Source organism: Dermacentor albipictus, unplaced genomic scaffold, assembly GCF_038994185.2.
Source record: "Dermacentor albipictus isolate Rhodes 1998 colony unplaced genomic scaffold, USDA_Dalb.pri_finalv2 scaffold_18, whole genome shotgun sequence".
Taxonomy (NCBI): domain Eukaryota; kingdom Metazoa; phylum Arthropoda; class Arachnida; order Ixodida; family Ixodidae; genus Dermacentor; species Dermacentor albipictus.
In genome coordinates this window covers 346,271-368,473 of record NW_027225572.1, presented here as the reverse complement: position 1 = coordinate 368,473, position 22,203 = coordinate 346,271, and the positions used below count along the sequence as shown (strand labels likewise).

General features: G+C 46.8%; 1 protein-coding gene across 3 annotated transcripts in view; it reads right to left on the bottom strand.

The window, feature by feature from the left end:
• The window catches only part of LOC135900796 (endoplasmic reticulum transmembrane helix translocase), a 602,974-nt gene that overhangs the window by 381,270 nt on the left and 199,501 nt on the right, over window positions 1-22,203 (bottom strand). For all 3 annotated transcript variants that reach the window (XM_065430378.1, XM_065430377.1, XM_065430379.1), the window contains one exon: window positions 15,013-15,133. In XM_065430378.1, coding sequence (XP_065286450.1) covers window positions 15,013-15,133 — 121 coding nt within the window. The remainder of the gene's footprint in view (window positions 1-15,012; window positions 15,134-22,203) is intronic.

Below are 22,203 nucleotides of genomic sequence, written 5' to 3'. Positions count from 1 at the left end.
CCGGAGGAACCGGCAACAGCGGACGAATGAACCGGATGGCAGGGTGCTGTAACCGTAAGTGAGCGCGTGGTTTTTTTCCTTATGATTCGCCAGACTCGAAGGTTGTGTGTTCAATTTTGATAGTTCTGGGAATCGGGAATTTGTTGCATTGTGTGTTTGCACAAATTAATTAAGGAAAACAGTTTTAACCACCTGTCGGGGCAGCTGCCATGGATCTTAGAAGGTTGACGAGGTTAGACTTGTTGTTGGTGTGCGACGATTTGGGAGTTGAGGCGGACGAACGGATGGAGACGCCAGCTATCATAAAGGCGATTAATGATAGTGGCAATGATGACAAAAGCATTGCGCTTGCTTGGGAGGTGATACAGGAGCCACGGGAGCGTGTGCGTCGTGTACGTTTGCGAGAGCGTCGTGAGCTTAGGAGTGAGCGTCAGCGTGAAGAACGCGAGAATGAATGGAAGCAGGAGCTTCAAGAACTTACTCTTAGGTGTGAGCGACACGGACGTGAGAATGAACGCGAACGTGAGCGAGAGGAAAAGTATGAGAGAGAGAAGGCAGCACTGATCAAAGAGATACAGTATTGTGATCAGTTATTGGCACAGAGACAACGGCTGTCTGAGAATTCTGTAGGTAGTACAGAGCGAAAGAATGAGGAAGCATCTAGCAGATTTTCGCCAGAAGCCGACGAAAAGAGTAGTGCCTGTGAGATTGGCTGCCGATTCATAAGTGAAGGGAAAACGCTAGCTGCTAACGATGCCTTAGTGGCAACAGAGGCCGTTAAAGGCCGCAAGGAGAGCGACGAGGTGCTGTGCCAACAGATGACTGTGGAGACAGCTAGGCCAGCTGCGAACAAATTGGCACAGTTACCGAGCGTGTGCGTCGCTGGTAATGTTAGCGAGGTTGCTAGCGAAGAAAAGGGTACTGCTGACCAGACAGAAGCGAGCACCAATGTAGAGCCAGATCTGCGTGCAGAAGTGAAGTGCGAGCTGAGCGATGCAGTTGAGGGTAATTCTCAGGATTGCGAGCTGTGTAGCTCAAGAGAATACAACTGCATTGTTCAGGGATCGGTGCGGCTCTCCGCCAGTCTAGGTAGCCTAGAGAGGGATGATTCACTTATTAATCATTCGCACTGTGCGCGTGAGACAGCGATCGATACCGACGGGCTGTGTGCCGATTCACAGCGTGAGCTGGGCAATGTAGTAGAGGGCAGTTCGCAAGAGTGCGAGTTGTCTTACTCGAGTAAAGCCTGCTGCATTGTGCCAGAGTCGGTTGAGCTGTCCGCCAGTCGAGGCAAAGAGAGTGTAGATTTAAATGTAAATCACTCAGACTGTGCGGGTAAGAGACCGATCCGGGCCGACGAAATGTGTACCGGCCAGCACGAGGCACGAGGCGACATGAAAACGAGTGCAAAGAGAAAGCGCCGTAAAAAGAAGCGCGGTAAAGACCGAAAGACGGTAATTAATGTAGCGCCGCCAAAGATGGCGAGAACCCCAAATGGGCAGGGCGCGAGGAGAAGAAAGGTGCGGTCGTCACTGACGATGTTGACGCATCCTAAACGTTCGAGCCACCGGTCAAAGGGGGACCGCGAAGAATGTTCTGCACGGACGCGGACAAAGGGCACGAGGCAGTTAAGCTCCTCGTCGTTCCGTAGTTCTTTTCACAGCTCAGCGTGCAGTTCGAAGAAACGCAAGGTGGCAGGACGAGACCAGGTGGGGAGCAGCGACGCGGTCAATCGAGCTTGTGTTGAAAGCGGGGCGCGGGGACGCAAATTGGCAGGAGACCGTAACGTCTTGGGGGAGCTGATAGTGAATCAGCCCTTTTGTTGTCTCTCGGCAGCCAGAGTAGCTTTCGGACCACGCCCACCTCGAGTTAGACTCAAAGTATGAGTCAGTTGAAAATGCTTGGAACGGGATGCCAGGAGAGCTCCCGTAGAAGTAAAGCATGTTGTTTTGTTTTTTATTTTGAGCATCGGAAAGTTTTCGCGAATTGAGACTGGGATTTCTTTCAATGTGTAAGGTTTGAGCTTTGTTTATGTTTTCGTTCGAGAAGCTCGAGATTTGAAAGGTGTGTTTTAAGTAAACCTGTAGTCTCGCGAAATGCTCATTAATAAGTAGATAGGTTTTTTTTGTGTGTGTGCGAGTAACCTGAAGGTCAAGGTTATCGTCGAAAGGCCTATGGTAACGCGCGTGTGTGTTATTTAACCTTCTTTCTTTTTAAGTGTTTTTGAATTTTGTAAGGTTAAGCGCGTAAGTTTTTAGTAAGTGCATGATTTGCACGGAGAAGCGTTCTTAGTTCCATTAGCGCGTGTCCTGTGTGGACGGAAGGAAGCAGACTTTATGACTGGGTTGCTCGTGTGTTGAGGGCAGCCGTATTCTGGCTTGTCTTATAAGTACGCGTGGAACGAGTTAGTAAAAGACGCATTATTTTAAGGGTTCTGCGGAGTGTGTAAGTCCCGCAAGTTTAATTGTTCGTTTATGTCACGTGTCCTGTAGGACTTTCAGGGAAGAAACGTGAGTAAGCGTAAATGAAAAGTTTGCCTACAACGCAAGTACGCGTTTTGTTTAGTGACCACAAGGCTAGTGCGCTTGTGATTACGTACTTGTGAGGTTGACCAGATTGTTCAGTGGCACCATTACTTGCGATAAGTACGCCACTGCGATAGATTGGAAACATGCTGTTCGTGTAGTTAGGCCACTTATGTTATGTTCGGCTGTTTTCATTTGTTGTTTGCATCGTCAACGACCCTTTTGTTTTGCAACAACAATAGTACTCTGGTCTTGTCGGCAATCGAGGAGAAATGAATAGCTGTTTGGAAGGGTGGTTACAACTGTTTTGTCGAAATTGGGGAACTAAAAGATCAGGGTTCATTTTGACTCAGTAATAGCCTGGCGAGCCAGGGGTGAAGAGCCTGCGCTTACACGTGGGGCAGCGCTGTGTTGTTTGGTTTGTTTGACGTATGTTCTCCAGGGCCCAGGATCCCGAGGGTTGTCAAACGTGGCTCGACCCCAGTACCCTGCAGCTTCTATCAGCGTTCCTCATGGCCAGCGAATTGAGTTCACCGGCCATTCAGAACAAGCGGGGCGAGGACGAGCTGTTAGATATGGAGCTGTTTCCTGCGATTACTTCGAGTTCCCCAGACCACATCGGATTGCAGCACAGCTAATTGAGGAATGCAGAAGCAGGAAAGCGCATTCCAGAGGCGCGGCCGAGCAAACAAGTTTAAGGCAACAAGTTCACGTGCCAACAAGGTCGTGCGCCGCCGGGATAAGCAGGTGGGCCTCCGACAATGGAGCATGAGCAGCCCTCCCCTTCTCCTCGTTAGAAGTGCATTGCCAGTCTGCGAGGCAAGACCGCAGAAAGCCGCCAGGTGTGACACCGCGACACGGGCGGCTACCATTGGCTGAAAGTGGCGTCATCGGAGCGGACTCTCCCATTGGTGAAACATGACGTGACTTACAGTGCTCGAAGGGTTTATAAGAAGCCTTCCAGAGAGACCTGAGCATTCTGGGACATGCCCTGATTCCCTGTTTCACCTCTCTCGAACTTCTTGCCGCGGGCCGCAGCGTCCGAGTTGCTGCCGGCCCGTAATGTCTGTACGACTGTTAATTGACGCTCAACTTCCTGTACAAAATGTAGAATAAATCCCTCCCAAGTTTGTGGGTTTTCATCCCGAAGTCCGTCCTTTCAACCCCTACAGCGTGCAATGAGCAGGTGTTGATCACATTGAGCGCTTGAACATGTGCATCAGTTGTTTCAATCAGACAAGTGACATGGCCAACGTGTCCACAGGTGCCAACCCGATACGGAACTGTTTCGTGAAGGTCCCGCCAGGCCAGGAAGCTCAGTGACTCAAATGTCACGCTATTCTAAAGACGCCAACGGGGAACGACGACTCTGGCGACGCATTTAAAGAGGCACCTGGATGTATTCGTGGCATTCGAAAAAGAATGTTTTGCGCGGAAAAGCGTGACGTCTACTGCTGTCGCTAAGCCTGACGCACAACAGCCTTCAGTAGCTGACCGTTTCAAGCCGAAGCTGAAACATACAGCGCCAAAACACATGAAATGACAAAGGCTATTGCCAGATTCATAGTGCGCGGGATGCATTCTTCCAGTGTTGTTGAGGAGCAGGGCTTTGTGGCCGTTATGAACGCTGCTATTCCCGAGTATGTTGTGCCGTTGCGAACAAAATTTTCCAGAGCAATTATTCCGGAGCTCTATGCTTCGAAGAAGCAAAACTTGATAAGCAGCCTTCAAGCAGTGATTGACAGTGGAGTAGAGGCAATTTCAGTAACGACAGACAGTTGGACATCGCATTCTAATGAAAACTACTTGTCGGTAACATGCCACGTCATAGACAGCTCATTTCAACTGCACGTGCACGCACTGGCATGTACAGAAATGGCAGACGCTCACACAGCCAGAAACTTGGCGCTCTTTCTGAAAAGCGTGATGAAGGAGAGGGAACTTCCTGATGCAGGTACTGTGCTAGTGCACATTATTACAGATACTGGGAGAAATTTCACTGCTGCAATTACTCAGTCGCCTTGGATAGGCATAAAATGCTTTGGGCACACGCTGCAGTTGTGCGTGAGTGATGTCAAGCGGGATGTACCTAGATTTTCCCAACTATGTGCGAAGGCCAGGGCTATCATTGGCTGCTATAAGAGAAGCTCAAAGGCTTGGGCGCGCCTTATGGAAGTACAAAGGGAAATGCAGCTGAATGCCCTGGAAGTAGTAAAAGATGTTCCGACGCGTTTGAATAGCGAGCATCAGATGATGACTAGGCTGCTCAAGCGTCGCAAACTGATCACCGTGGAGCTTTCCGAGTGTGATGGGGTTGATAACCTCATTGCAGCTGAATGGAAGCTGATGACGGCCGCTGTGAAGGTACTCGATCCACTTGCTACAGCCACAACAGAGCTGTCTGGGGACAAATATCCCAAGTTGTCCAAAGTTATTCCATTGCTGGAGTGCACTGGCATTGTACTTGCTCGACACGCAGCTCAATCAGATGAGTCATCGGCAATTGCTTCGAGTCTGGCGCGCAGCATCAGGGCAAGGTTTCCTGATGTCAAGATATCTGAGCAGACAGCCCCAGCGATGTTGCTGGATCCAAGATTTAAGGATGCCTGCTATTCAGAAAAGGCAGAGAAGTGGGCCTGCACTGTTCTCACCATAGCAGCAGAGGGAACACTGCAAGTTGTGTGCTGTGAAACATCAAGTGAGAGTGGTACAGGTACAAGATGCTTCTGTGTGGGGGGCCTTTGCAAGCTTTGTATCAGATGGTACTATGAGGCCTGGTTTTTCCATCAATGAGGATATTGAGAGCTACCTGAGAGGTCCCCTCCTTCCTCGCTGTGAGGACCCGCTCGAATGGTGGAAGAGCAAAGGCAGCCACATTCACCCGTCCCTTGTAAGGGTAGCCTGCAGGTACCTTTCAGTGCCAGGAACCCAAACAAGTGGAAGGTTATTTTCGACAGCAGGTGCAATTGTAACCAGCAGAAGGGAGCACCTACTTCCCCAGCATGTGGAGCAATTAGTTTTTCTGCATGATAATTTTTGACTGTCATTTTATTTACTGTAGAAAGGACTGGAAGTGGTAAGGGAATATATCTACTTAGGGCAGGTAGTGACTGCGGACCGGATCATGAGACTGAAATAATCAGAAGAATAAGAATGGGCTGGGGTGCGTTTGGCAAGCATTCTCAGATCATGAACAATAGGTTGCTGTTATCCCTCAAGAGAAAAGTGTATAATAGTGGTGTCTTACCAGTACTCACCTACAGGGCAGAAACCTGAAGCCTTACGAAAAGGGTTCTACTTAAATTGAGGCCGATGCAACAAGCTATGGAAAGATTAATGGTGGGTGTAACGTTAAGGGATAAGAAGAGAGCAGATTGGGTGAGGGAACAAACGCGAGTTAATGACATCTTAGTTAAAATCAAGAAAAAGAAATGGGCATGGGCAGAGCATGTAATGAGGAGGGAAGATAGCAGAGAATGGAAGCGTAGCAGGGGGCAGCAGAAAGTTAGGTGGACGGATGAGATTAAGAAGTTTGCAGGGACGACATGGCCACAATTAGCACATGACTGGGGTAGTTGGAGAAGTATGGGAGAGGCCTTTGCTCTGCAGTGAGCGTAGCCAGGCTGATGATGACAAGAAAGGAACATCTTTTAGTTGCATGTAGAGCTTTGATGTTTTTCAGATCTTTTTTCAGTGTTGTAGCCTTGTAACCAGTAGAAGGGAGTGCCTTCTTCACTGCATGTGGAGCTGCTAGTCTTTATGCCATTATTTTTTTACTTGAAATGTGCTACCAAATGAATTTCTGTGGTGTTTTATGCATGTGTTGTAGGTTATCTGTGTGGAAGGGAGTACCTTCTTCTGCAACTAGTCTATATACAGAAAATTTTTTTTACTGGTAAAGATATGTTATCACATGATTCTCTGTGATGCCTTCGTATGTTGTAGCCTCAGAAATAAAGAATTTTTGCATAGAACAACTTTAAACTGTTCAGTTTTCTTCTTCAGACACCTGACAACTATTCGAATTCACTTTGAAAGTATTCGACCCCAAGGAATTCACTTCGAACTAAAATATTACTATTCACACAAGCCTAAACTGTAATGTTTACCGGGAAACGTTCGTGGCGAACGCTATGCACGAAGGCGGGCTTTCTGGTCGAAATGCGGCCTCTTTCAGGGGACGCGGTGCGGAGGAGGCGAGTGCCATCTGGAAGTCTTTCAAGGAAGCAGGCGCGCTGCTCCATGGACTGGGATATTTACACGCCAGCATGCACAAATGGCGCGCGCCGTCTCTGGCCTGCGCATTGCAGAAATGCTGGAAACGGGGTTTGTTGCAGTTTTCGCGTAACAGAATTATGTTTTCTCATATATTCAAATTACAATACGAGAGCCATCATGTCTGTAGGTTGACTGTAAGTCGCAGTTTACAATTTTTCCACATATTTTAGCTTGAGAAATTCAATTACTTCAGTGAATTCCTTGCGTCACATGAACGGCCTGGGTATGTGTGCTTCGAAAATATTTCTGCTGAAACAACGTCCGACGCTGGACGCCGGATGTTCTGCGACACGGGCTTCTGAACCAGGTTGTCTACCAAGTTGACATTCCTAAATTCCCCGAGTTTTCCAGGTTTTCCCTGAGTGCCTCTGTAAAATTCCCTGAGTGACACAGAGCTTTGTTTTACGTCAAGACAGGCTGACACTGTGTCACGCGATGCTGTCAATCTCTAGTAAGCACGCTAGAGAACGGCTTAATCCAGTTTGAATAGTAAGGAGTATCATTTATTTTAATAAAAAGAAATCTGAAGCAAGGGGTTAGTAAAATGCCCAGCGAATAAAATATCTTTCAAAAAAATGGTAAAACTCATTGCAAATCAAGGGGAACATTCTGAAATAGAAATAGAAACGAGATGCATACATAAACAAATGTTTTCTAATACCCACTTCAGTCACGAATTATGATCAACTGTCGATACATATGTGTGTAACATAAGTGGTGCTCGACACTCCACTGAAAGCAAATCAAGGTGATAGATCGACTCTTTGAGCATTTTATGATGAGTCATTATAATTCAGAGTTACTAAATATTTGAATATTGTAGTCAGTCATGCTATGTTTCTTCAAAAAGTATTAAATCCCCTGCTCGAATTACATGCACAAGTTTTCATTAGCCTCAAGCATTTCAAGAAAGAAAAAATATATATATTTCAAGGTTGCTACCGACATGTCCCACATAAAGCGTCACGTAAAACATGGTAGTGCCTTCACCAAAGTGATACTCTATAACAATACATATCACTCAGAAGCAAAATGCAAGTAATCTATGTTAACAGAACATTCCATTTGCTGTGGGCTTAATGTTGATGCTCTATTCCTTGCTACCACTGCATCGAAATGGCAAAAATAGGTTGTGTCTACAAATGTAGACACCGTAACTGAAGGTGATATGAGCTACTTTTATCAATTTACAGCAAGCTCATTGGTGTGAGGTCTCAACATTATTTATTTATAGATACTGCCATCTGAAATCATCTGAAGCTGATCTGAAACTTTGTCACAAATGAGATTCTCAACAGCTGATGTGTCAACCTCAACTGTCCTGACATACTCTCAGCCCGCGCACAAAGCCTCAGTATTGCGTTTCACTGCTTTAAAGAGTTTATTTTGGTTTGGATGAGGGACACCTGTAATCTGGCGTCAGCCAACACTGTTTTTTGAGCTCAAGCTCCTTGAAAAAAGCGGTGCCGGGCTTCCTTTCCCATTCATTCCTCAACGCGTAGGTCCCTTCTGTTCGCGTCCGCCTTCCACTGCATGTTCGCCCCACGGACCATTTGAAGCATTCTCTTCATCAGCTGTACAGTCAACGTCCGATTTTTTTGGACCCCCTAAGGGCTGCGAAAACGTCCGTAAAATCGGGCAGCCTGAAAAAAATGAATGCATGTCTTTTACTGCGATTAAAGGCTCAAATCGCCACAGACCCATCCGAAAAGGCCTACCAGCACACTTATTGGGCATATCGGTGCTCCTACTGTGACAGGAGATGGCAGATGGAGCGTGTATAATTAAGAAATAGATACTGTGTCCCGTGACCATTGCCCCTTCCCAAGCTTATGCTTCACCACGTAACACTACTGTATTGAAGCGAAGCTGACTTTTGGGAGCTGGCATTATGCAACGCACCATGCTTTCCGATCTTCGAAGCCAATCGCAAGGACCACAAAGACGGAGTCGGTGCCATGCTATTGCTTACAGCAGTGAATTCTTTCAATGAAAAACACTAAGCCAAACGGCAAGAAGCAGCTAGGCCTAGCGTTTACCACGGCGGCGAGGTAATCAAAATGGCGGCAGTGATGGCTTTCATTAATGTTGTTTCGGACCTGCGGTCACGGAAAAGAGTCCGGAAAACCGGATGGCGAAGGGCTCTTGCGTCCGAAATTTCAGACGTTCTTGGGCACTGACTCAATGGGATACGTGGTGGTGCCGAGGAGCCGTTGGGCGTCCGGAAAGTCGGCCATTGGCTGTACACTGGCAACTCCTCCAGTCAACAACACGGCGTCAAAAGACGATTCGTTACAATCCCTCCCTGTTACGCGAGCCAGCATTACTGTGACTTTTGTTCCCTTTCAATAAAATTACAGCTAATTTTCCCTGATACAGTGCAAATTCTCTGAGTATTCCTTGAGTATTTCCAGACTATTCAAAATCCCTGGGAAATCCCGGTTTTCCCGGTTGGTAGACACCCTGTGAACGCTATCACGTTAAGAAACTCAATATCCATGACACCAGAATGTGGTAACTTGAAGATGGCAGCAATGCCTGCACTGTTCTTGGCTTATCAAGGCTCCTAAGAGAGGTTATTTTGCAATGTCAGAAATGTATTATCAGAAATGTATTACAGTAGAACCTCCTTCACAGGTTTTGGGAAAAAATGCGACAAAAAACAAAACGGGAAAACGTACGATTTGAAGTAGCTAAAATATTTTGACAGACTGAACTACTTTTGACGTATACATAATGCAAAGCACCCCACGGATCGTTGGGGGTACGAGACGCCGCCGATGCGCCTCGAGCTGGTGGTGCTCCGGCGGCCCGATACACGTTTTGCTGCTTTTTAAGTTTTATATTGTGTGTTGTTTTAAGAGGGCGGCGGGAAACCGAAACGAAATCGAGCTGGTTGGCGAAGCCAGATGCCGCCGAAGAGAAACGTGATGCCTACATCACGCCACCTGCAGCAGGGAACGGTGGCGTGTTTGGATTATCACCTACTAAAAGCGTGTAGTACACTACCAATGGGACTACACACCATGCGCTTTAAAACAGATAGGTGAAGATGGTTATCACAATATATTGGTTTGGCAACGATAGCTGTGAATGCAGCGTGCGATCACCCAGGAGGAGATTTGCGGGTGCCGAAATGAGAAACTGAGTGCGCACCGCCATTTTCGTGTGAAGCCCAGGGCGTTCTTTGGAGCGTTCTTTCATGGCGAAAATCTCGCAGCACAAATAGAGGCGGCGGGACGGGACGACGCAAGTGGTACGCTGGCTTCGCTTACATGCAGCGACAAACGGGCGGATGCTGCCGCGCGCTCGCTGCAAATCTCTCAGTGTTGCCAGACTTTACGAATGTGTTTCTGGATAAAAAAAAAAAGTATGGTTTTCATTGTATTATTTGTTGTTAATGACTAAAAAACTTCAAAAAAAGTTTCGTAGAGGCGCTTACGAACCATTTCTACACATTTCATTGAGCTGCAAGCATTTTAGCGGGCTGGCATTGCGCCGTCTGGCTACGTTAAAGGGAAGCTGAAAGGTTTTCCAGAAAAAATGAGTGAACATCTGTACATAATGGCTTTCAACCCTCTGAATTCGAATATCATATCGAAGTTGAGCGAAAGAAAGCGCAAATATATTTTATTTCGATGAAAAGTGCAGCAGCGGACACGCCCAGCTCGCGCGTCTCGTTTCCGCCTGTGATTGGTCGGGTGCCTCGTGACGTCAACACTAGTGTTCGTCCGAACCGACCGCTGCCGCTACACATGAAGCGCGGTGCCAGGTAGTTTGGTGCTGTTTTTCTGAGACGGTAATGGAAAATTTAGAGAGACTGTGTTTTTCTGAGGAGTTCGGCGTTACTCCCTACATGTACGAGCTGATTGCGAAGAGCCGGCCTCTCGAAGAAGCAAACGATGCTGGTGCGAGCAGTGCTTTCGACGCGAACGAAAGCGAAGTCTTGGGATCTCCTCGTCTTGGAAATGCTCTTTGGTGAGTATGTTTTTTGCAAAGCGATCTAGTGATCTCGCCGATCTTTCGCCGATCTAGTGAGCTCGTTTCCGGTCAAACAACTGTAGTGTTGTGTTCCTGCATGCCTCCTCGTGGAACGTAAGCGGGGATGCGATCGTTGGCATTTGTGCGCTGTCCAAAGCTGTCGGCAATCTACAAAGACGGTTTAAACGCCTGAAAAGCTTCCCGGTTCATGCAGTACGTGTTGTGACCTTCATCTGTGCGCCATCCGCACACTACTCGTAACCGAAGTCGTAAAGGCGGCGAATTCCGTCGGCTACGTGAGACGGTCGGTTTCTCGCTGTGCGCGAGAGAAGGGGGGAGTGTAGCGTCCTGGCGTGTGCCGGCTTTCCAGCACATGCAAACTCTACATTTGCACTGCGTTATGGTAGCTGCATGCAGGCTGTTTTACAACACACGTGCAAATAGAAAATTCGCGGCGCTTTGCGACGAAACCTGCGTCAAGGGCGCGAGATAAACATGCACCTTCCGTTCAGCGTGCTAACACGAAGGAGCTCACAGTAAATCAAAATCCAGGTTTGGGCGAGTTCGTGTATTCATAAGGCCTTCCAACACCAGTTATCATCAGTCAGTCCGCACTCGTGCCGTCTTTGTTTTCGTTGCTCCGATCTTGTGTACGCGAACATTGACGGCACTGCGCCGGGCCTTAGACGAGCCGACTTGACTGGCAAACCCAACGCACGCATTAATGATAAATTCTGGTGATAATCGTCGTCATGGAAGTGGTTGGAGCACAGCACTGTTGTTCTTGAGGGCTTGAAATTCTTTCGCTTCACAGCAGCCTCCCACTTCGTTAAAAGCTTCTAGTCTTGTGGGAAGTAATGGAAGACAACATCGTCACGGCCACTGGTGTTCGTGCAACCGTAGGCTGCACAGAAAGCCGGCATGATCGGCCCACCACTTCACTTGATGCTGCGCACGTTGACTAACACTCTACATAACGCAGAGGCACCAACAAAGGAATGCAGGGTCGATCGAAGCAGATTACGATGGCACGCATGCAGAAACAAGCACGGTCAGGCACAGTCGCGGAGGCTGCGAAGGAACGGAATACTAGTGTTGACGTCACAACACCGCGGTTTCCGGTCTCCGCTCGCATCGTCAGCGTCAGCAGCAGCGCGCGGCATTCGACGGGGGGTGGAGCTACAGCGCAATTTTAGCCGACGTTGACGTCGCTCCTAATTGAAAAAAAATACCCCAAGTTTTACCTACATGGTTTATAAGGTTCCCGCATCCGTATATGAGCGTCTTATTGAATTCGACAGACTCTTCAGCTTCCCTTTAAGTGAGCAATCTTGCAATCCGCGACAACCGTATACCAAGCGGGCGCTTTCTCTTCGTACTAACGCTTGGCAGTGTCATGTAGTTGTCTAGAACACCCGCGTTTTCTGTAAACTATTCCGATGCCTTTCGGCATTTCACGTGGAAGCACAATTCTTCGATATCGTCACACGTGCGCTTTTAGGACACTCATCAGTGCCGTGCATGACCATATGTGTCTCATTAGTTTCATCTGCCGCTCACCTCAGGGCATACAGCTTGCCGTGTACCCTTCTGGATTTCATTAGGCTTTTTGCGTAGTAGTTTTAGTGGTCCCTTTGCATGCTATCTTTGCAAGCGTCGCCTTTTCTATACGGACGCCAACAATAGTACATGCAAGCTGCAACGCGGAAGTCAGTAATTTATAAATGTTACTTTATTTAGTGTACGCATTTTTCTTTTTATTTGCTTTTGTACATTTAATTTCTTTTCTTGTTACCAGCCATTTTGGGAAATAACTCTTGGCAGCGTTTGTATTAATAATAGTGGGTTGTTTCTATGCATCCTAGTACGCGTTGAGAACTCAAAATTCTCAGACACGGTCAGTGCAAGACATTTTCTGTGTGCGGGAAGCGACTGGAGCGAGTGGTAGCTGAGCATGAATTTTGCATGACAGTCTTTTTCACAGCCTTAAAAATGAGATACTGCAACAGTGGGGCCGAAACATCAAAGGTGGTGACAAATATTTGGATGATGCCACTGTAGTCTGCGAGCGGCACTTCAAAGCAACGCGATGTGCCTCAGTCGACAAATGATGCAGTGCCATTAAAAATCTTCCTCAATGTTCCAGAGCATGAATGGAAGCCTGTTACTTCAAAAATAAAAGAGCGCAACCTGTGTGATCAAGCACCACTGAGAGCGGCGAATTTCAGGTTAGCCAATGCCAGCTCATAGCACCCACGCGATGGTTCTAGTGACGCTCGCGTCACCAGTACATTCAAAGAGTTGAATACCCCATGAGCCCCGACGAAAGTTAACTTCTTAAAATGAGGAAATGTTATTGAGGACATCGGCACCAATTTTTTTTAGACTTCCATGATGTACTTATTGGAGTCCGCCGGGTTTACTGCAATTTGACATTGTAAATATGGGCGAAGTTTACCTTTGCTGTCACTTATTTTCCTGCATTTCGAGTAATGATCAACACTTACGCAGAATAAAGGTTTCCAGCAGGATATTTCACGGTAATCGCAATTTTTGAAAGGGTTGGTAAGAAAACTGTACTGCATTTATAATTATCTGTTTCGTGAGCATGTCACTTAAGTTTGTAGATGAAAAATAAGTATACACAAATTTGTACTCTTAATTTATTGCTCTCAAACATTCAGTTTGACGTAGAAGTTCTGCGGAAACCTGCAAGGTGGAGAGAAGTAATTAATAAAGGGAAAATCAGACATCCACCCATTTGTAGCAATTGCTACAAAGGAAACCCAAACGGGTTCCTCGAAAGAAAAGCCTCACATACTTCTACTTCGCCCTGCCACCTGCTAGCCGCCTGGTTAACTCAGATGGTAGAGTGGCTGCCCAGGAAAGGCGGTGGTCCCGGGTTTGAGTCCCAGACCACGACGAATTTCAACAGTGAGGCTTTTCTTTCGAGGAACCCGTTTGGGTTTCCTTTGTAGCAACTGCTACGAATGGGTGGATGTCTGATTTTCCCTTTATTATTTACTCCTCTCCACCTTGCAGGTTTCTGCAGAACTTCTACGTGAAACACTTGCCTTTGCTTCATGTTGTCGACAAATTCGACTTCGCCCTGCCATCTGCTAGCCACCTGGTTAGCTCAGATAGTAGAGCGGCTGCCCCGGAAAGGCGGTGGACCCGGGTTCGAGTCCCGGACCAAGATGAATTTTTCTTCAACTGTGAGGCTTTTTTTTTCGAGGAACCCGTTTGGGTTTCCTTTGTAGCAATTGCTACGAATGGGTGGATGTCTGATCTTGCCTTTATTAATTATCAAACATTCAGTATTTGGCAATAACGATCGATAGTGTCCCCTCACGCACAGTGAGACCAAAAGAGCGCGGCCAAACAAGCGCAAACGCCCACATTCTGTTGCTCCAGTGCGGCCGCGTGACAGACACTCCGACTGAGGCACCAGCTAAAAAGGAAAAACGCAAAACGTTCAGCGGTTGCCGGAAGTCGGTGGAAGATCGATCTACGCGACGCCTGGCGAGCGCACGAGGCACTTCCGCCACTGCCGCCGGCAATTATCGCCGGGCGTCGGTTTTCCGATTGGTCCGGGTAGCCAGCGGGAGTCAAATTTTTGGACGCTGAGGAGCGAGCGTTCAACGCCGGCCATATTTCGTTGCTTGGACGCCGGTTTTCCGCTCCATGTATCCCAGGCTTGAGACGGGTGGACGAGTATTGCAGTGAAGCTGCAGCGACAGGCAGCCATACCATGTTCTCGATCACGCATGCCTCGCGCATTTTCTTGTTTACATGGGATCTAGCAGCCGGAAAACATATCACATGATCGCAGTTTGGTGACATACTGAACGTTGGTGCCGAAAAATTGTGTTTTCCGGGAACATGTGAACCGGTAAAAAATGAACGTAACTCTATTGGGTCATTTTTTGTGTTCTAGACTGCGAACGTTGAGCCGGGAAAATGTACTTAATGGGAAATTATAAATGAGGTTCTACTGTATACATCACAGCTTGTGTTAATATTCATCTTTATTGAAGTTTGAATGCCCCATTTACACTATCAAGGCCCAATTTGGTCTTTCTGTGTGAACATTTACATATATTATGGCTTGTACAATGTTGCACAACTTTAGCTTAGAAATTGAAGGAGAGCTAGCTATAGTCGTGCTTTGTCTCAGCAGATTCAATAGTCCCATGACACAAAAGAAACAAGAGATTGAGCAACTCACTTGAGCCCTGCAATGCCTTCAACAACGAGACTGTCCGAGGTGAGTGTCCCAGTCTTGTCAAAGCAGCAGATCTCAACCTTGCCAGCAAATGGGATCCGGAAGGGCTCCGTGCAGTAAACCCCTGCAAACATTATTCTGGTACAATCATAGGGAAGGGTGGCTAGAAGTGCCAAGAGTCACTATATGCAGCTTGCTCAGAATTTTTATTTAAAAAAAAAATTATGGGGTTTTACGTGCCAAAACCACTTTCCGATTATGAGGCACGCCGTAGTGGAGGATTCCGGGAATTTCAACCACCTGGGGTTCTTTAACGTGCACTTAAATCTAAGTACACGGGTGTTCTCACATTTCGCCCCCATCGAAATGCGGCCGTCGTGGCCGGGATTCAAACCCGCGACCACGTGCTGCTCAGCAGCCTAACACCATAGCCACTGAGCAACCACGGCGGGTTCGAGAGAATTTTTATTAGTCTACCATGCTGCGATTTACAAGAAGGAAGATGATGCGTGGTGTTTAATGGCGCAAGGGCCAGCTATGGCTAAAGAGCACGATGACATATGGTATGAATTTTCTATGTATTAAATTAAGTTGGAAATGTAGATGTAACGCGGCTGTAAAGAGCCCTAATAACAGGTATCTGTAAACTGTGTAAAATATATAAGCATCAAAATAACAATCACGCTCATGATTAAGACAGCATAAAGATTTTGCTATAAAGGAGTGATATGATATCAATATAAGCACTACTGCCTCTGCAGGGCTCTTGAAGTAAAGGGCTGAGAGGCTGGTGCTGTAGAAACTGATTTACTGCAGCTACAGCCTCAAAGGCAAGGCTGTGCTACACATGACCTAGCCAAATTATTTCTAAGATTCTAACTTCATCTAAAAACTAAAAACCGTTTTCAGGTTAAAAAGCAGTTTGTGACTAAGAAGAAACACTCAGTTTTTATTTCCCTGCACTGGACGAGGACATGGAGAACTGTAAGACTGTCGTCACACCTTCGACATGCAGGAGGATCACTTCCAGTCAGTAGGTAAGAGTGGGTGCCGAAGGTATGACCCATCCTTAATCGGCAAAGGAGTACTTCCTTGTAAATGATGTTTTCTCCAATATCCAGTGCCCTAACTTGGGTTTGATCAAGTGCAGTTTATTGGGTACCCAAGTGTCCCACTGTTTTTGCCAGTGGTCCTTAAGCTTATGAGGAAAATATGGTTCAAGGTCTGTGACTGGAATAGGTACGTTTGTGTTGGTGTCACTAAGAACTACTGCTGTAGTGCTCTCATCAGCAGCTTCATTGTCTTTGATGTCATTGTGGTCAGGCACCCAGCAAAGGATGACGAGTTGTTTACCAGTATAAACTGAGCATAGTACAGTAAAAGCTCGTTAATTCGAACCGCAAGGGGAAGCCGCGTCAGTTCGAATTAACGAAAGTTCGAACTAACGAAAGTGAAGGAGGGCAACAGTACACTGCGATTTGGAAGCAGTAGGGCATGTCAGAAAGTGATGGCGTGTGCCCATCTTCAAGTCGAAGCTCTGGGTCCGACTGTGCCACACCACCGATGTCCACCAAAACGAACGTTAGCCAAGGGTTAACACCATCCCAATGAATCGCGACGGCCGATACCTCCTAAGCTGAAAACAGAGGTGCACAACCGATGAAGACTGCCGAGACAAAGACGCTGAACATGTGAAGGTGGCGAAGGCCCTGATTCGTTGGTTCTTGATTGCAAGCGCAGCTGCGACGTACTTGATTCGCTGTGTTTTGGAGCTTGCCGTGCCATCTCCGCACAACATTAGCAGCTGTACAAGATTTGCAAAGCCTCCGAGATTCGCAACGGGCAAGAAGTCTCCGAGGTTACGTAGAACGGAGAGGCGGCAGCCGCCGCTGCCTTCTGGCTGACCCTGCGTTGGTTAGATTTTTGTCCGATTTTGCCTTCTCTCGCCGTTCTCTCCGTTTCGGAGGCAATACAGCCTTGTATGTAGGCAGTAGGCGCGTTTCTCTGGCCGTGTGCCAGGCGAGCGTAGTTCGAATTATCCGTGAGGGAACCTTCTCGCGTTCGAATTAACAGACTTTTTTATACATAGACCTCTATGGAGCTTGGCCAGACCAAATCGTACAGTTCGAATTATCCATAAATTCGAATTATTGAAGTTCGAATTAACGAGCTTTCACTGTAATGTATATAGTTCATTAAAGAGGGAGTTTTTAAGTTTTCATTGACTCACTAGGTCTCGGACTACACTCAATGAGTCCGTGAACACAATAGCCCTAGTGCAATTCGTTTGTGTAACGCATATGCTTCTGCTGTAAAAATACATGTATGTGAATTCAATGTAACAGATATTAAAAACGATGGTCCTAGAGCTGTGTAAGCAACACAAAGAGGAGACTTAGAAGCACCTATGTACAATTCAGCACAGAAAAACTTCTCCAGAAGTTCAAGAAAACACGAATGTATATGTGCCTCAGGTGCTCGTTTTGATATTTCTAGGAAAAAGGCGTTACAGTGGATGGTCTGCCACTGCCAAGGCAGTGGAAGCCGAGTAGGAGCCATCTCTAGAAGAGGGACGCCTGTTTCTTTGGACAGTGCTTCCAACCAAAGAACAGCCTGGCCGTGGGCAGGTCGTAAATACAGTAGACTCCCTTTAAGACGAACTCCAAGGGATCATAAAAAGTGTTCGTCTTATCAGAAGTTCGTCTAATCAGGAGTGCTCCTAAAAATGATGTTTGAGCATGCAGTGTGTGTCTAAATACCTCGTATATGAGAACAAATGAATGAAATGGCCTTTCAGGGAAAAAATAACTGCAATATAAGCATTTATTGCACTACTAGTGGTATACTACACATTGCCCTAGTAAGGCATCAGGCACTGTTGACTGTTACCCAGTCTTTTTTTTTTTGGTGCCTGTTGAGAAGTTGCCTGTCGAGATGTATCATTGTGGGAGGTGCTGCGGTGGGGGGGGGGGAGTAGCACACCGCTGAAAATGCCTCATATGAACGGCTCATCGCATCGGCGCTGTGCAGAGCAGAGGGGGAGGGTCCGACGATGGGGAGGCAAAGGAGAGAATGAACTTGAGGGCGCGGCTAATTCTTGTAGCTGGGCCGGGAGGAGACAGAAGAGTGAGTGAGGAAGGGTGAAAGAGGAGGAGTGGAGGAGCAGCGGAACCTTCGCAGAAACACCGAGGCGGTTAGGTCACCTCGTCTCCCTGCGTCGCACAGATGGTCGACGGCGCAGAAAAGCTTTCATTTTTGTCTTTTTTTTTTTCTTTCTTTTTCCTAAAGTGCTGCTCGGATGGTCAAGTAAAGCTGCGTGGGTAACGAGCAGCCAGCCGCGAAAGTTCATCTTAACCGATTAGTGCGTGTGCAGTGTTCATATTAAGCGGATTTTTTTTTTGCATTGACTCTATGGGAAACCAAACAAACAACTTCCACTGTTCCTCTTAACTGGGGGTTCATCTTAAGCGAGTTTGTCGTAACAGAAGTCTACTGTAATTGAATGACATGGATGGTCTACAGCTGATTTTACCTTCAAGGCATAGGAAAAGCTTAAATATGTCTTTTGGAAATTTAAAGACCATTCGTTAGATTCAACATACAGGGTTTGCATAGGACAAGTCCTGAAGTTGCCTGTAGCAAGTGCCAAGTGGTGGATAGCCTAAGTGGTGGTTAGGATCTAACATTTTTAAAGCACTAGGCTTAGTAGAATTACAGAATATGGCTCCGTAGTCAAGGCGTGATAATATTAGACTTTTGTACAAGCTTATTAGGCATTTCCTGTTGGTTCCCCAGGATGTGCATGACATGACTTTCAGCAGGCTCGTAGTCCTGAGGCATTCTTCCTTACAATTCTTCAGGTACAGGACAAAACTTAGCTTGCTGTCTAAAAGGATCTCTAAAAATTTGTGGACGGCTCACAGACAGCCATCCTCCATTGAGATCTATTACGGGATCCGGCCGTATACCTCTCTTGTTAGAGAACAGGACACATACTTTTTTGAGGGTTTACTTTAAAACCATTCTTGTCTGCCCACTTCCACAATTTATTTAAGCCAAGCTGTACTAGTCAGTTGCAGATAAGTAGATTAAATTATTTGTAACCTACCTGGATGTCATAGTGTAATAAAACACAGTGCAAGGTATGGCAGTCCGGATAGAGTTCATTTTGACAATAAAAAAAGTGCAGCTCAGCATACCACCTGGTGGGACACCAGCCTCTTGCGTAAAAGGACGAGACAGAACATCAACTGTAACACGGAAATGCGATGGGAGCAGTAACTCTGAATCGCAGTCAGTAAGTTGCCTAGGACTCCCATTTCAGACAGATCATGTAGGATTCCAAAGAGCCAAGCTGTGTCGTACACCTTCTACATGGTCTAAAAATACTGACAAGAAAAACTGTTTGTGCACAGAGGCATCACGGATATTTGTCTTGATGCGGACAAGGTGATCTGTTGTGGATCTACCTACCCTAAAGCTGCACTGTAAGGGATTCAGTATTCTGTTGCTTTCAAGAAAACGGATGAGGTAGCGGTTAATCTTTTTCTCAAAGAGATTGCATAAGCAACTTGTCAGATCTATAGGCCTATAACTACTGGGTTTGGAAGGATCCTTGCCCTCTTTGAGAATAGGAATTACGATTGCTGCTTTCCAGGCAGGCGGAATGTAGCCGGCAGAGAACATGGAGTTAAATAGTAACAGTAGTGTTCTGTGGGTTTCAGGATGTAAGTGGTTGATCATGTCATACATCATTCTGTGCGTTCCTGGAGCAAAGTTGTTACAACAATTCAGTGAGGCCTGGAACTCTGCCATGCTGAATGGATGACTGTATACTTCATTGGATGTGCCTTCCCGACCCAGACGCAGTTGCACTGCTTGATGCTGGTATCTCAGAAATGTATCTGTGTAATGGGATGCATAAATACTTCGTTTAGCGCAAAACAACGGACACAAGAAAGGCGCCTTTCTTGTGTCCGTTGTTTTGCACTAAACGAAGTATTTATGGATCCACACCAACTAGCCCGCCAACACATTGTAATGGGATGCACTGGAAATGTGCTTGAAAGGTTCTCCTAGAAGTGTGTCTCCTTGTGTATATACTAAAGGTAGAGGATGAGTTTCACGGCCTTTTATTTTGTTCACTCTGTTCTAGGCTTTTCATTTGTCTGTATAAGAATTGAAGCTACTTACGTATTTTCCCCAACCTTCCCGTTTAGCCCGGCAGCGTGTTCTTCTACTCTGACTTAATCGCCTTGAAGTTAATTAGGTTGTCTGTGGTTAAGGAGCTGCAAAGGAGATTCTAAGCCTTGTTTTGCTTTTTCCGGGCTTCTTTACACTCCTCATTCCACCATGGAATATGTTCTTTCGAAGGCGGCCCATTTGTTTAGGGAATACATACTGATGCAGCATCAATAATAAATGCTGTCATGTATGCTACTGCATTGTCTAGACTAAGTACATGGATATCATTCCAGGACAGATGTATTGGTTCGCGAAACGTCGTCCGATCAGCTGAATCAACTTTCAATCGAGGAATGTGCATAGTACATTCATCTTGCATTATAAGGTTTAGAACGATGGGGAAGTGATTACTTCCCCCTCAATGGTGGCCTTGGAGGCCACCAAACCAGAGGTCGAAGGGCCCTCTTTCAGAGACAGCACAGCAGCACTGGCTGCTGTTGCTGGACACTGCTGTGGCCACGCTCTTTGTGAGCCGGGCCAATGCTGAAGTCTGCTGCCGCGTTGCCCCCCCCCCTTTCCCCTACGCGCTGCACCAACACACCCTGCAGTATGGAGGAAGAAATTACGCTTTTGTGCCTCCTGAAAGGAAATGTTCTCTTTGATCTTTAGCATAATTATTCCGTTTTGCCTCTTCCAAGAAGGACATGACCGAGAGTATGCACAATGGTCACAGTCGCAGTTTGCGCAGTGGGGTGTCTCAGTAAATTGTCGGACAGTCTAATGCGACGCTAACTTTGCACCTGTGGTGCGGCCCCAGCAGCTGTGAAAGCTATAACCAGATAGCTGGCACTTAAGAGGGACAAGGCAATTGAAGTGGTCAAACCGTCAAAATTTAAGATTTTCTTATTTATTTATTTTTCGCGATCCACGGATGTTTATTTACCCCGTGGTGAAATATTATAACAAAATATGTGGTAAAAATCGAGAAAACACTGCTTTGCTAGAGTGCTGTCATCAAAAATTGTTAAAAAATTCGGCTTCGGAAGGCCCCGTCGCACTGCGGATAGCCCGGCTATCCGTTGACGCAGTGTTGCCATCTTGTTGTCATTGCAAAGAGGATAAATCGGAGCTCAAGACAGCCGGAGCGATGTATTCTCCACTGAAAAACAAACCAGCAAATGCAAGCAAAAAAGGCAAATGTGGCATTGTGATTGGGCGCAGTAGTCACTTGGAGCAAAAGGTGGGCTCCTATTGGCTGTTGTAGACTTGAATTGCTGACAAACCTCTGTCATGCGCATTTGCGCAGCAGCGAGCCGTGCGTTCCGATCAACGTGACTGACGATTGTGGCAGCTCACACACCTTTTCTGTGATGAGCCCCAAAGGAATCAAGTTTCGAACGGCCCATGTGTGCGGAAGGCCACGAAAGGAATGGAGAAGAGGGAGAATACTTGTAGAAGCAGATAACGCCGAGCTTGTTGACGAGGCACGACCAGTGCATGTGGGTGACCGGGAAAGGGGGGGGGGGGGGGGCGTGTGCGGTGCTGACGACGCAACTGTGGGCTGTGGCGACAACGCATCTGCGAGCGATGGTGAAAGCCCGTCCACGAACGATGGTGACGGTCAGCACTTGGTCATGATGGCAATGCGGCATCAGCGGAGCCAGAAGTTTTCTGCGTCAAATATTCAACTGCGGATTTCCGCTCCAACTCTCATTAATAAAGAGGTTGCACAACGAGAGACAAAAGCAGACATTTAGAATGCGCTGTCATCTACCTTTGCCCGACGAATAGATGCACGATGATCAAAAAGGCAACTAAGGTGCAAGAAACTGCTGCAAGAAAGTGAAAAACTACATCAAAATGTAAAGAAAGTGTGTCCTCGCCGTCAAAGGACTATGGCCCAGGCGGGTTTTAGGTGCTCAAAGTAAAGATTTAAATTTTTACAACAAATGAAACTTTCAGCTCCGTTTTCTCGGCTATCATATTTTGTGCAGTTGCTTTCAGTCATAC